The following is a 13,900-nucleotide window of genomic DNA, read 5'->3' as shown; positions in this document are numbered from 1 at the left end:
TAACAAGTTAGAACTGGTTTCTATTCCAGAAGCACTTCAAAGTTTAAGTATTTATGAGTCCATTCTTATCCAAAGTATACATCCTTTTCAAGCTATAGTCTGTATGGAGCTAATGACAGGCAAGTTATCGCCAAAAGACAAAAGAGCTGAAGAAAGGTCTAAAAGGTAAAGTAGTGGATTTGCCAAGAACAATATTGAAACTCTAGCGGTAGATAGAGATTTAGAAGAAGGACTTGTAATTCTTATAAATGGTGTGCCTACTAGAACAAAATGATATGGCAGGAGTTATTAGATGTTACCAAAATTAAAAAAGCAACTTTATATCTGGTACAAAATAATGTTAAATGTAGAAAGCCTGCAAGACTTCAAACATATGGATGATTAGACATTTCCATCAGCAGGTCAGATTGAGAAGGTGGATCAGTCCAGAACTGAAGAAATGTATAAACATTACAGTATCCACCCTTTGCATTCTAAAGAGGTTATTGGTGATGTCAATGATCTGTTTCAAATGAAGAAGGCAAAAGGAGATCCATTACGTGTGCGGAGAAAAGTTCAGAAGTTCGGTGTTTCCCACAACTTTATTCAGAAGATCCTAGATTTTGTCAGTGTATTCCGTATTTATTTCACCTACTAATTATGACCTGTCTGGCCTCTCATATGCTGTGCATCACATTTTAAAAACGGGAGTTAATGTGCAGAATATATCAGAAAGAAAACGTCTGGAGAAAGTTCAGGAAAAAGATGATCACTTGGAATACAATTAATTATACCTAATGGCATGTCAACATGGGACCAATGAATATTGGTATCGGCGTCAATGGGAACTCAAGTGTATGTTGAGGAACCTTGGAGCACCTAAATGGTTTACGACGCTTAGTTGTGCTCAGTATGCATGGGATGACCTGCTAAAATTCATGCAGGAGGCAAATTCTAATATAAAAGACTCTGAAGACGCAAGGAGAACTGTGCTCGCTAGACCCTGCAAATGTTTGCAGATATTTTAATCACAGATTTCAAGCAATGATGGCTTTCATCTTGAACAAAACAAAACCTCCTCTTGGTGAAGTGACTGACTTCTTTTGGCATGAAGAGTACCAAGCCAGAGGTGCTCCCCAGATTCACATGCTGTTGTGGTTAAAAGATGCCCCAAAGTTTGGACCTGACAGTGATGAGTCTGTGTTGTCTTCTGTCGAGCAGTATGTAACTTGCTCGATCCCAAAGGAGAGTGGTGACAAAATATCAAGACAACAAGTTTTACAATTCCAAAATCATAGATGCGGAAAATAGTGTCAGCAAAAATAGAAAGCAAAGGGAACGTTTATTCAGGATGTCGCTTTGGATTCTCACGACCTGTCATCTCACAAGGAAGAGTCAACACTTACAAGGAAATCACTGAAAAATACATACAACCTAAGGCGAACAGAGTCCTCTAAGTACATTAAAGACTACAATACTGTGATTCTGAAGATGTGGAAAGCAAACATGGATGTACAGCTTGTTGCAGACAACTCAATTGCTGTTCCTAGGTAAGTTACGTCTTGTATAACAAAGTCAGAGAAAACTGAGATGAAGGAGATGTTGAGCAGAAAAGAGTCTTACAAACAGATTGTACAGTTTTAGTTTGAAAATGCTTTCTCACAGAGAGATAGGCTGTTATGAATGCGTAGATCGGTTAAACTCAGCTAGTTTGTTTTCTAAATCTAGAGGAGTTCTATGGGAGAGTTTAGAGCTTGCTAATACTCGTAACAGACTACTGAAGTGTTTTCCTGAAATCTAATATCTTGCAGAATGTGAGCCACACTCAACATATTCTGAAGAGTAACATGCTGGATACGTACTATCCGAGAAGAAGTCCTGATCTGGAAAGGATGTTTCTATATGAAATACTTCAACAGTATACATTCAGAAATAATGTCAGTGAAAACATAGAAGGAAAATTTGCTGTGGTTGGGTGTAACGGATGATTGGTCAGACATAACAAAGGAAATGTAATCAACCATCGAAAGCTAAGTTGCCAAACTCCAAACAAAATGGAGATTTTCCATTTAGCCTTGTTATCGTTGTTTAAGCCATGGCAAACTGAAAGAGAGCTACTTGGTGAATTTAACTGTTATGAAGACTCATTCAACACTGTGAATGGCAGCATTGAGTACTCTGTGTTTCCAGCGTATCTTCAAATGTTGCAAGAAGAGATTGAACAAGAAGAAAATTGCTGCTGAGATAGCAAAAGAGAGTTCTCAGAGTAGTAAAAGTTCAGCACCTGGAAGTCAAGATCCTCTTGGACAGCCAATCATTCAAAATGAAGCTGCAATATCCATGAATGAGGTGGAGAAAGCAATGCATCAAGTAAGACGGGAAACTGTGGCTCTAGAACAGCTAATACAGCAATTGAATACAGATCAGAAAGACATTTTTGATGGCGTAAAAGGTAAAGTTGAACATGGATTTCTGCATGAGGAAAAAGAGTGTGCATGTTCTTCATATAAACCAGTTCTATTGTACATAAGTGGTCAAGCTGGAACTGGAAAACCTGTATTGATTAAAGTACTGACAAGTTATCTACAGAAGACAACAGATTCCAATTTGTCATGTGTAGTTACTGCGCCAACAGGATTAGCAGCACATAATATTAAATGAGTTACCCTTCATCTATTATTAATGCTGCCTGTTGAACATGACAACAAATTAAAATACAACACATTATCTGGTGATGCTTGTCATGAAGTGGCAAAAGGATTAAAGAAATTAACTAATTATTGATAAAGTCAGCATGGTGTTTAACCTAATGCTAGCTTTTATTAATTTAAGAATGCAGCAAATATTAAAAACTGACTTCAACATGCTTTTGGGAGGAAAACACTTAGCAGTCTTTGGAGAACTGCTACAACCTACTCCAGTAAAAGGACAACCTGTATTCAAGAAACTACTACATAATGAAACAAGGAATTCACTAGGAAGTATTAGAAATGTAAACATTTGGGAAAACTTTCAAGACAAAGAATTTATCAAAAATATGTGCCACACATCAGATATGCATAATGGAGATATACTAAAGGACATAAGAGTGGGAGTCCTTACAAAAGAAGAACAGAGAGTATCAGAAACCTGTCTCATCAAAAATCTGTTTCCAAGTAATGTTTCAGCTTCAGAAGTAATGTAAAATATTGTTAAGGAAGAGAAGTCTTGTTTGTTTGATGCCAATTCTTGAGGAGTGTAGTAAATTCAATGAACAATTATTGCAACTGGAAAAAGAAGAGATCATTGAAATTAGTGCAAATTATAAAATGGAACATCAAGGAGTTACAGTGCTAGTAACAGAAAACCTGCAATCAAAATTGGATAGTTCAGAAAAAGTCTGTGTCAAAAACTGCAAGATTAGAAAAACAGTTACGTATCTGTAACAATTGTCGAGTAATCTTATGTCGTAAATTAAATGTTGAACAGGGCTAGTGAATAGCACAATGGGTAAAGTTATGAAATGTATTAGTTATCCCCACAGAAATGTTGTGGAATACTTAGCAATAAAATTTGATGATGTTGGTGAAGTTAAGCAGCTAGGTAGATGCGTTGTACGTTTCCTATTTGTGAAAATCTTGTATGTCCAGCGAAAGCAGTTCCCAGTTTCTTTAGCATATGCAGTAACTATCCACAAATCGCAAGATTCAAGTGTAGCTACAGCTCTTGTTAATATTGGTAGTAGCGTATTCAAAGAAGGAATGTCATATGTAGCTTTGTCGTGAATTAGAACATTGTCTTGTTTATTTCTGATCGACTTTGTTGAGAAGAAAGTAAGTGGTGATATGAACTTTGTAAGGGAGTATAATCGGTTAAGAGGTCAATATGCTCCTCATTTAGGCCAGTATCCTGTGTTTGAAAAACCGATAATGTGTCCAAAGCAGAAAATATCAAAGCAGTCTATCAGACCAGAACAGAAAAATGGCAATGTCCTAAGAAAAGAAAACTACAACAAAATGAGGAAATGGAAGGCTATCACTTTGATAATAAACCCAGAGTGAACTGTTATGCAAATGTAGTGTTGATGAACTGTACCATTGGCCTCATTTTACACATTCAATTAAAGAAAAAGTAGATAAAAGAATGTCTTCACAACTATGTGGTTTACCTCAAAATTAAGAAGTGACTGAAGTATTATACAGTCTGCTACTAGAATAATAAAACTTACAGATGAACGCACTGGATCAGTAGTGTTTTCTCAAAATCTTCAGCAGGATGCTCAAGAATATTTGATCGTAATGCTAGCACTATTAGAGGAAGAAGATGTGAACATTAATGAATTATTTGGTTTAACTTATAAATGGAACCATAAATGTGAAGAATGTGAATTCACCTCTAACATTTAAATCAATTCAGAACGATTCCTCTACTTGATATTACCAGATTGTAAAGATGTGCCCTTTGAAAATGTAACTAAAAATTCCCATCAAGATATGACCTGTCCAACCTGCAGATCGGAACTTAGATCAATGTTGTTACTACAAAGATATGGAAAATATGTCATAGTCATGCTACAACGATGCAGAGTGGATGGTACTAAATTAGAAACTGAAATTACAAACTCTGTAGCTGGACAGATTTCCATTTCAAAAAGAACTTTCACAACTCTATCAATCATATTTCATGAAGGAGTTAATAGAACATCTGGACATTATACAACTTATGGACAGAGTGCAATGACATACAAATGACGTTCAAATCCAGATTACCTAAAAAGTTACCAAACACATATCTGCCATTTCTACAACGGAAGTTCTAAGGAGAATTTAGGATAAGAAAGTGTTGATATAAATATGGATTATGTGTTTCTCAGACATTATTCGGCTTAATAGGGGGTTTTGTCTACAGCAAGCTGTTAGAAATGAAAGACTCTTTTTAACTGTCGGAAAGGCATTAATAAAAATTTGAGGACTACATTCTGTTACAACAGATAAAAACTAAATGGTGGTACTATAATACCAGAAGCCTTAAGTTGCATCTAAGAAGTCGCTTCAACAAAAAACATGCCCCTTTTGTTACTGCTACAGCAACCTCTACGTAGTACTATGTGTTATGTTTTTCGTGCATGAACCAAGAACATTTTAGACATCATTTGGCCTAACAGGGATGATTTGTAGAAAGGGATATTGAAAAATGAAGACTGCTTCATAATTGTTGGACATTTTGGACCAGATATAAAAATATATTGTTGCTTTCATTAAGGTAGTGACCTGTCAGCAAGGTAGTATTAACAACCATGTAGTGAGTGTAATACACAGTATGACATATTTGTAACGATCTACTGAGTAATTTTCTTTTTGTTTATACAATCCATTGTTTTTCCCCCGCTGTTTGATGATGATGCTTCATTCAGACCACTGCTAAAAGTGAAGAAGTATGAAAGCTGACAACAGTAAAACATTTGACTATGTTGAATTCAAGTTTTGGAGAAAAAATATTGTGTGTTGTTTTGGTTGCCTAATGTTCAAAGTGAAATCCTAATACATTTGTCTCTGTTTATATTTTTTCACAGTGGTTAAAGATCAGGATATATTACGTGAGTCAAATCACTAATCTACTGTTGGATTAATTGAGCCACTACTCATATAGACATCATACCTCCCAGGCACTACACCTCCACTCACCCAGGCACCTCCTAGGTACTCATCCAATCACTCAGGCAGTAGGCATGCACTCCTATTCACTCAGGCACTACCCATACAGTTATGCTATCACCCAGTCACTGCACTCGCACTCACACTCATTCATTCACCCAGGCATTGCACCATACTGGTATTCGTCCATTCACCCAGGCACTACACTTACACCTATCCATTAACCCAGACAGTATACTTGCAGTTATCCAATGATCCAGGCACTTATGTTACAATCACCCTGGCCCTACCCATACACTCATTCATTTCCTCAGGCACTACCCAAACAGTCAAGCAATCACACAGGCACTGTACTTGCACTCATTTATTCATGCAGGTATCACACTCATCCATTCACTCAGGCACTATACCTGCACTTACTCATTCACCCAGCCACTGCACTTGCACTGATCCAATGATACAGTCACTGCACATGCACTCATCCAATCATGCAGACACTGCACTTACACTCATACAATCACTCAAGCATTACCCTTTCTGTCATGCAATCACCTAGGCACTACCCATGCACCCATCCAATCACCCAACCACTACTCATACATTCATCTAATGAATTAGGCACTACTCATGCACTCATTGAATCACCGAGGCAGTACACATGCACTCATCCAATCGCCCAGCCACATCTTATGCACTCATTCAATCACCCAGGCACTGTAAGTGCACTCATCCAATCATGCATGTACTACCCATACAGTCATGGAATGACACTGGCACTACACTTGTACTCATCCATTCACCCAGACACTGCACTTGCAGTTATCCATTCACTCAGGCAGTGCATTTGCACTCATCCAATGATTCAGGTACTGCACTTGAAGTCATCCATTCACCCAGGCTACACATGCACTCATCTATTCACCTAGGTACTGCACTTATCCATTCATCAAGGCACTGCACATGCACTCATGCAATCATCCAGGCAGTGCACTTGTACTCATACAATCAGTGATGCATTACCCATGCAGTCATGTAATCACCCAGCCACTGCACTTGCACTCATCCAATCATCCAGGCACTGTACTTACACTCATACAGTCATCTAGGCCCTACCCACACACTCATCCATTCACCCAGGCACTACACATGCAATCATGCATTATCCACTCACCCCAAGCACTGTACTTGCACTCATCCAATGATCCAGGCACTGCACTTACAGTCATGCAATTATCCAGGCACTGCACTTGCACTCACTCAATCACCCATGCAGTACCCATGCACTCATCTAATCACCCAGGTACTACTCATGCACACACCAAAGCACTACCAATACACGTATCCAATCACTCAGGCACTACCCATGCACTCATGCAATCACCCATGCACTACCTATGAAGTTATCCAATCACCCAAACACTACCCATAGACTCATCTAATCACCCTGGCACTACCCATGAACTCATCCATGCACTACTCATGCAACCACCCAGGCACTACTTATGCACTCATATATTTACCTAGGCACTATTCATACACTCATACAGCCACCAAGCCACCCCCCATACATTAATCCAATCACCTAGGCACTACTCATGCACTCATATCACCCAGGCATTAGTCACGCACTCACCCAATCACCCAGGCACTACACATGCACACACCCAGGCACTACCCATGCACTACTCATGCACTTATGCAATCACCCAGGCACTACCCTTGCAGTAATCCAATCACCCTGGCACTACCCAGACACTCATCCAATCATCCGGGTACTACCCATGCATTCATCCAATCATCTGGGTACTACACATGCACTCATCCAATCACCCAGGTACTACCCATGCACTCATGCAATCACCCAGGCACTACTAGTGCATTTATGCAATCACCCAAGCACTACCCATGCACTCATACAATCACCCAGGTACTACACATGCACTCATGCATACACCAAGGCACTACCTATACACTCATGGAATCACAGTATTGCAAATAGCTGCAAAACACTGCTCACCAGCACTTATAACAACACCACAGTCCATGCAATACTTAGCCACTGTCAAAAACTCTGGAGCCATATCTGTAGTAGTAGTCTCGACCTCTGGAGGGACTTTCTGGCAGGGAATTGTTGCTGCTGCAACTGATATAGATGTCCCTCCAGCTTCTCTCTGCTTGATTGTCAGTTGCAGACGTTTTCCATGAGAGGTTTTAGGATGATGTAACATGGACGTCGTCCCACATGAATATTTTTTGTTTGCCCCTCTAGAGAGGGTCTTCTGACGGATTGTGCATTACACTAGTTTTGCAACAGTTTTTGATTCCCCAGATGGGATTTAAAAAAAATCCCAAGCCACACTTGCCCTCTTCTGGGGAGGCCCCTCATCTTCAATATCTTCTGTGTCGACCTCCTCCACATTCTCCTGTTGTCGTACCTGATCCACATCTCCATGTTCTGTTGCCCTTTTTGTTACAAAAAAAATACCCTTAAAGTCTCCAGGCAAAATCACCCACCTGCTCACAACAAAGTTCAGGAAAAACAGATTCAAGAAGGAGGAGTGGTTGCATACTTCCTATTCATTTTGCTGAAAAGTATATTATCTAATGACATTCCTTGCTTTCCCAGTCATGTGATATTGGCGGTGACCGACATATTCGCGATTAACCACATATACGTGGTTACCGCGCACCAGCAGAAATTCAAATGACAAGTTTAAAGTAGTTTTCTTTAAAAATGAAAGCAAAAGCAGAATTTTCAATACTATATTAGTGATCAGCTATACTGAAACTTGTTCACAATATCTCTATTTATGTTTCAGAGTTGTCGAAAAACAAGCAGTATCCGAGATTACCAATGTCATTTTCGACTTCCACGTTCGCTGCAAAAATGCAAAAAGGCTAAGTAAAAGTGATTTTGTTAAAAAATTACTATGGACCGACACTGAAAAAAATGAAAGGTTACTGGCACATTAAAGTTAGCAAATATAATTTTTAAAAACCTAAGAAGTTCACTGAAAAAACCAAACGTCACGGGGACTTTATAGTTAGGAATTATCCTTTAAAAAAACCTTACAAATTCATGTTACAGGATGTATTAGGTATAAATAGAATTTAAAAAAACTTATAGATAGGAATCAGCATTTAAAAAATCTTAGAAATTCACTGAAAAAAACAAATGTTAGAGGCACATTATAGTTAGGCTGACATTTCACTCGATCAAAACCAGAGAAATTCAGCAGTTATAGTTAGATGAGCTAACTATAACTTGTGCCCCGCAATGCAGGGATGCTTTGTGAGAATCCTATGGGTGCCTCCCCACATGCTCTGCAACAAGTAAAGCTAAAAATGTACTGAGTCAGGTGTTTGCCATGATTCTATACATAGATGGTACCAAGAATGCAGTTTACTTTTTAGCTTTCCTCCTTCTGGCCAGCCTAACTCTATCCTACAGCCTTTGATCTTCCAAATACGGAAAAACAACTACTCCTACAATCTTTTTTAAATAGGCACCTCGCATGTTTGCTGATTAGGAAAATTAAGACTCACACCCATCCCTTTTCTCATTGACTAAGGTATACCCAAACTTGCACGGTTTACGTCAGTGCAAGCATGCTCTCCAGCACAAATGTGTGGCAGGAATCAGATCTATGGCTCTTCAAGAACATATGCTATGGGGAGAGTACCTGTGAGAAAAATTAGCATTTCTTTTTTGATATTCAAGGTCTTAGCAACTGATGTGGTAGAAAACAAGAGCGGGAAATATTTTTGCTGAACGAGAAAGACGTTACTGTATTTCAAGATGGGTTGCAAGATCACAGCTACAGCGTACAAGTAACTATTTTATTGAGGAAACAAATAGTTAAATAATGTATTAACAAGGGAGATAGGAAGAAGAGGAAAACTAAACCATATTCTCTGGAAAAAAGAGTTACAACCAAAATTGCAAAAGTGGAGAATAGGCCAAAATATATACCCTATGATCAATATTGTGAAAGGTATGTAGAAATTCTTTTACTTACTCAGTAAACTCATTTTCTTGGGCGTTTGGGGCCTCTGACAATTTGTAGAGGGAACTGGGATACCAGCCATAACCATCATCTGTTGGGATCACAATCTGTTTCCCGCGAATTCTGTAAAATATAACATATATTTGGAAGGTATAGAAGAAAAGAGAACATGTATATGACAAATAATAAAGTGGATCTTTATTGTGGTAACAATGGACATGCCTTATTAACAGCGATGTAATGTATAAGAATAGCTTTTACTATGAATCATTAAGGATGTTTGCACACCAATGTAAATTAAGAAGCATTTTATTGCACCTGACCACCATGCTTTCAGTCCTGTAATAAGCACATCCTGCCAGAACAGAGTTCCTAAAACAGGGGTCACTAACTTTTCATGTTGTGAAATCTACATCTGAGTAATGAAAAACATTCTGAGCTATTTCTCTAATAGGTGGATTATACAAGCGTAAAGTCAAGGCAACTTATACACTGGCAGTGGATAATCATGTCCTGCTGCAATGACCATACAGCATTAATGACACAAGACCTGTACTGGGAAAGGCTTACTACCTCTGAACCACCCACCAAGGAACCTTTCCTCTTGTTCAAGAATTATCTCTCAGAAGTGAGTGTCTGAATGCGGTTGGTGGCATGGGATGCTTTTACAGCCGAGACCTTCATGCTGTACAGATGCTGATGAGAGTCTCTCTGCTTTCTTAACTTCCGCTGTTAGCTTGTTGCCCCTCACTACTAATAGTGCCTATGTAGGAATATAGACCTTTGGTTTTTAATTTGGATGCCACAAGTATCTCAGCTGTATTACACCCCCTCATAGAATTTCTGCCAGTTTTGGGGAGGGAGTATTCTGCTCTGTTCAAGTCCACCATTCTAAGTTGAGTTTGGAAGCTCAGGGGTTTGGGCCATACAAGCCTGGATTTAGAAGTCTTATGTTGTGCTTCTGACTCACCTAGTTCCCTCAGGAGTTTCATCCTCATGTTATCTCTAATTCAATGCAGTTGTACCCTATTAGCAAGAAGGTGGCCTCTTACCACAGTCTGTAGCACATTCCAGACCAAATCCAGCTTGTTGTGCTCTATGTCGACACATTGTGGAAAGTCTTTCCTGATCAACTGCTGAGGCATTTACTGCTGGATCGGTCCCCATTTATAACGGCAAACCACCAGTGTATAGTCTGATAGAAATATCACCCCATGGTCTCCTGTGTCAATATATGGAAAATAATAAAATACCATGGTGCAGTGCATGGATGATTACAGTGCTGCTGAGTGCAGAATACAGTCTACCTGACTGGGGCTCCGCACCTTGCATGTGCCAAATAAGCTCACTTCTGATGGCCATCGACTCCCTCCCCTAATAGAGTACCAGACCATTCACAGTTCCATTATGTCTGATCAATACTCTTATCCAGCTTCTAATTTCATACTTTTCCCATCATCAAGGACCTACTGACCACTTGACTAGCATTTGAACAATAGTTTTATGGGAGGGTTTCAAATTAGAGTTACATGAATAATCTAAGGTCAATAAGATCATCCTTCTCCCTCGGATGGCAATTAGCCAAAATCTATCTGCCCTCTCTGTCCATACGGGAGACAGGCAAGCACTCTATTCATGGTGTAACCAAGCAGCGAGAACCTTGCATGTGCTGCAAACAAGATACACATGTCTGCAATTTTAGTAAAGGCAAACAACTCCATGATGAAGTACAGAGATCATAGCCACCACTGATCTTTACGGGGTGATTATGCTCCTTGCAGGAAAGCAACATCTAAACCAAAATTTTCTAACTTTTGAGATATCATCAGTGATATCACCAATGATGTCATTTAACATGTCATGAGTAATACAAATACGCAAGGAAATAAACCGTGCAAGGCAGGAGTGCTAGTTATAGTTCGTTCAGTAAACTCTTAACTGTTGAATGACAGTGCATTATTAGCTTTTAAACGTGAGTTTATATCGTATTTCAATAGCTAACTGTAATGTCACATTAATCTTAATTTCTTTCAGCAAGCTACTAGGGTTTTTTAAAACGTAGCTTATGCTAAAATCCTATTACCAAACTAAATATAATGTTACTTTAACCTTTTTTTCGATGAATTTAGCATAACAAAAAACCCTCATACTGTAGAAAATGTGATCTAACTATAACTATACAGTGTAAACACACACACACACCCTCACACACACACATTACCCAGTGGTGGGCGCCACCGGATACTTATAGTTAGGACCACGTTTCCGCAGGAAAAGCATTTTCTAGTTTGCTACTAACTTTGACACCATTTGATGGATCTTCACAAAAAGTTCCTCCAACACAGCTCCCTGCTGAAAGGTTTCGGGGTGATCTGTCAAGCGTGGGCTGAGAGAAAGGGGAGTTCCAAAAGACGTTTTCTCCATACATTTTTCCATAGGAAAACTGAACTAAGATATTGCAAAACCTACTGAACATAAGTACCTCAAATTTGGCAGAAAGCAAGCTCTTGTCAAGGAAGCATGCATTTTGTGATTTGGTGTAAATACATTCAGTAGTTTTAGAAAAATCATGGTTAGCAAAACATTGTATATTTCACACCGCAGTGGATACTCGGAGCAGAAAAAACTAGAGATAGGAACCGATTGGCTGCCAGCACATCAACAAAGATGAGATGCCAGCCATTTCAGGACTCAGTGACACAGTCTCTTGTGCTGCAAATAAGTGCAAAAAAATATAAGGGGGCAAGGTAGGGATACACTGGCGGGAGGGTCTGATCAGCCTCATTTTATTTTTTTTATTTAATAGCATATTCGCAGAGGATCCCTCCAGTCTGTTTTTTTTTAAACCCTGACCTGGGGCAGAGCCCGTGGCAAGCCATAACTAAATGTTCAGGGAAGTTGGTGTGTGGTCCCCCTGCCCGAGCCATCACAAGGCCTGCACCAACAGGGCAAACAATTAACGACTACTACTGAAGTAAGTTATCATGCACTGCATTTACCATGATGCACTGGGGCAAATTGACTGCTGAGATGTGGGGGAAGTGTGCTTCCACTTTCTTTCTGTTTGAAAAAGATCTCTTGAGCTACCGAGCTGACAAGTTTGTTGATGTACTTGCACCCAGTCAGTGGTACAGGGACCTGAGAAGACTTTGGGCAGCATTTTCATCACCCTCAAAAAGACTTGTTGCTCTCTACTAATGAAGGAATTAATCAAGAAAATGAAGGAATTAATCCAGAAACAAGTGTGTATAGTTACACAGCACAAGCTGTTCCAACAAAGTTTAAAAATTAACAACTACTACTGAAGTAAGTGTCATCATACACTGAATTTACCATGTCGCCTTGTGGCAAATTGAGTGCCAGGATGTGAGGCAATGTGCTTCCACCCTCATTCTGTTTGAAAAGGATCACCTGAACTACAGAGCTGACAAGCTTGTGCTGATGTATCTTTACCCAGTGAGTGGTACAGTGACCTGAGAGAACTTTGAGCAGCATTTCAGCACAACAATTATTGTAGCTATCAATGAACCCCTAATCCAGAAACACGTGTCTAGAGTTACACAGCACAAGCTGTACCAACAAGGGTGAAAAATTAAATACTGGGGGGTGGCCAAGCAAGATGGCTGAAAGGTCGAGAACCGCTTCAGCTCCGGACCCTCGTGGCTGCCCTAGATGGTTTTTCTAACTATGTGAGAGCCGAGCACAGTCGGATTTGTTTGGATCGGAGTGTAGCCAGCCTGGAGTAGAAAGGGGTGCAGGTTGGCGACTTGGTGTGCAAAATACTACCCGTTGACAGCGTAGGAACGCGAGACCGGAGCGTCCTTCATTTTGATGAGGAGAGTGACGCGGGATGGGACAGGCACCGCCCGCCGCCAGCCTTTACCCCGTGAGCACTGCTACCACAGAAGCAGACGCTCGTCCTCGGTGCTGCGATCTTGAGGGGGCCATCTGGATGTGTCTTGACACAATCATTTTGCTGCCTTACCGCAGGAGGAGTTGGCGCTGACTACGTGGCGGCTGGAGGCCATAGATGAGGCAGGGGAGTGCAACCGGAGGGGTGCCTACCGCCTGAGGGACGACGCAGAGCGCGGAGGAGGTGAGCTCCTGAGGGCACACATCGCCAGCAGGTTGGGACTCTTCTGGTCATTTCTTGGTGCCCTGCGACTCTTACGATGAGAAAACCCTCCATGTGGCGTCTGCCTGACCCCAAGATGGCGCCTGAACCCTGAACTGGCCTCGGGGATCCCCAGAGCTGCACCTTTCGAACGCAAGAGTAGAGGT

At 40.3% G+C, this 13,900-nt stretch overlaps 1 protein-coding gene across 7 annotated transcripts in view; it reads right to left on the bottom strand.

Annotated features, from left to right (window-relative positions):
* The window catches only part of FAM149B1 (family with sequence similarity 149 member B1), a 635,963-nt gene that overhangs the window by 400,847 nt on the left and 221,216 nt on the right, over positions 1–13,900 (bottom strand). For all 7 annotated transcript variants that reach the window (XM_078643097.1, XM_078643096.1, XM_078643101.1 and 4 more), the window contains exon 5: positions 9,632–9,742. In XM_078643097.1, the coding sequence (XP_078499223.1) occupies positions 9,632–9,742 (111 nt within the window). The remainder of the gene's footprint in view (positions 1–9,631; positions 9,743–13,900) is intronic.

This window comes from Lissotriton helveticus, chromosome 5_1 (assembly GCF_964261635.1).
Source record: "Lissotriton helveticus chromosome 5_1, aLisHel1.1, whole genome shotgun sequence".
Classification (NCBI taxonomy): Eukaryota; Metazoa; Chordata; class Amphibia; order Caudata; family Salamandridae; genus Lissotriton; species Lissotriton helveticus.
Note: the sequence above shows the minus strand (reverse complement) of the source record. Positions and strands in the feature narration are given on the sequence as shown.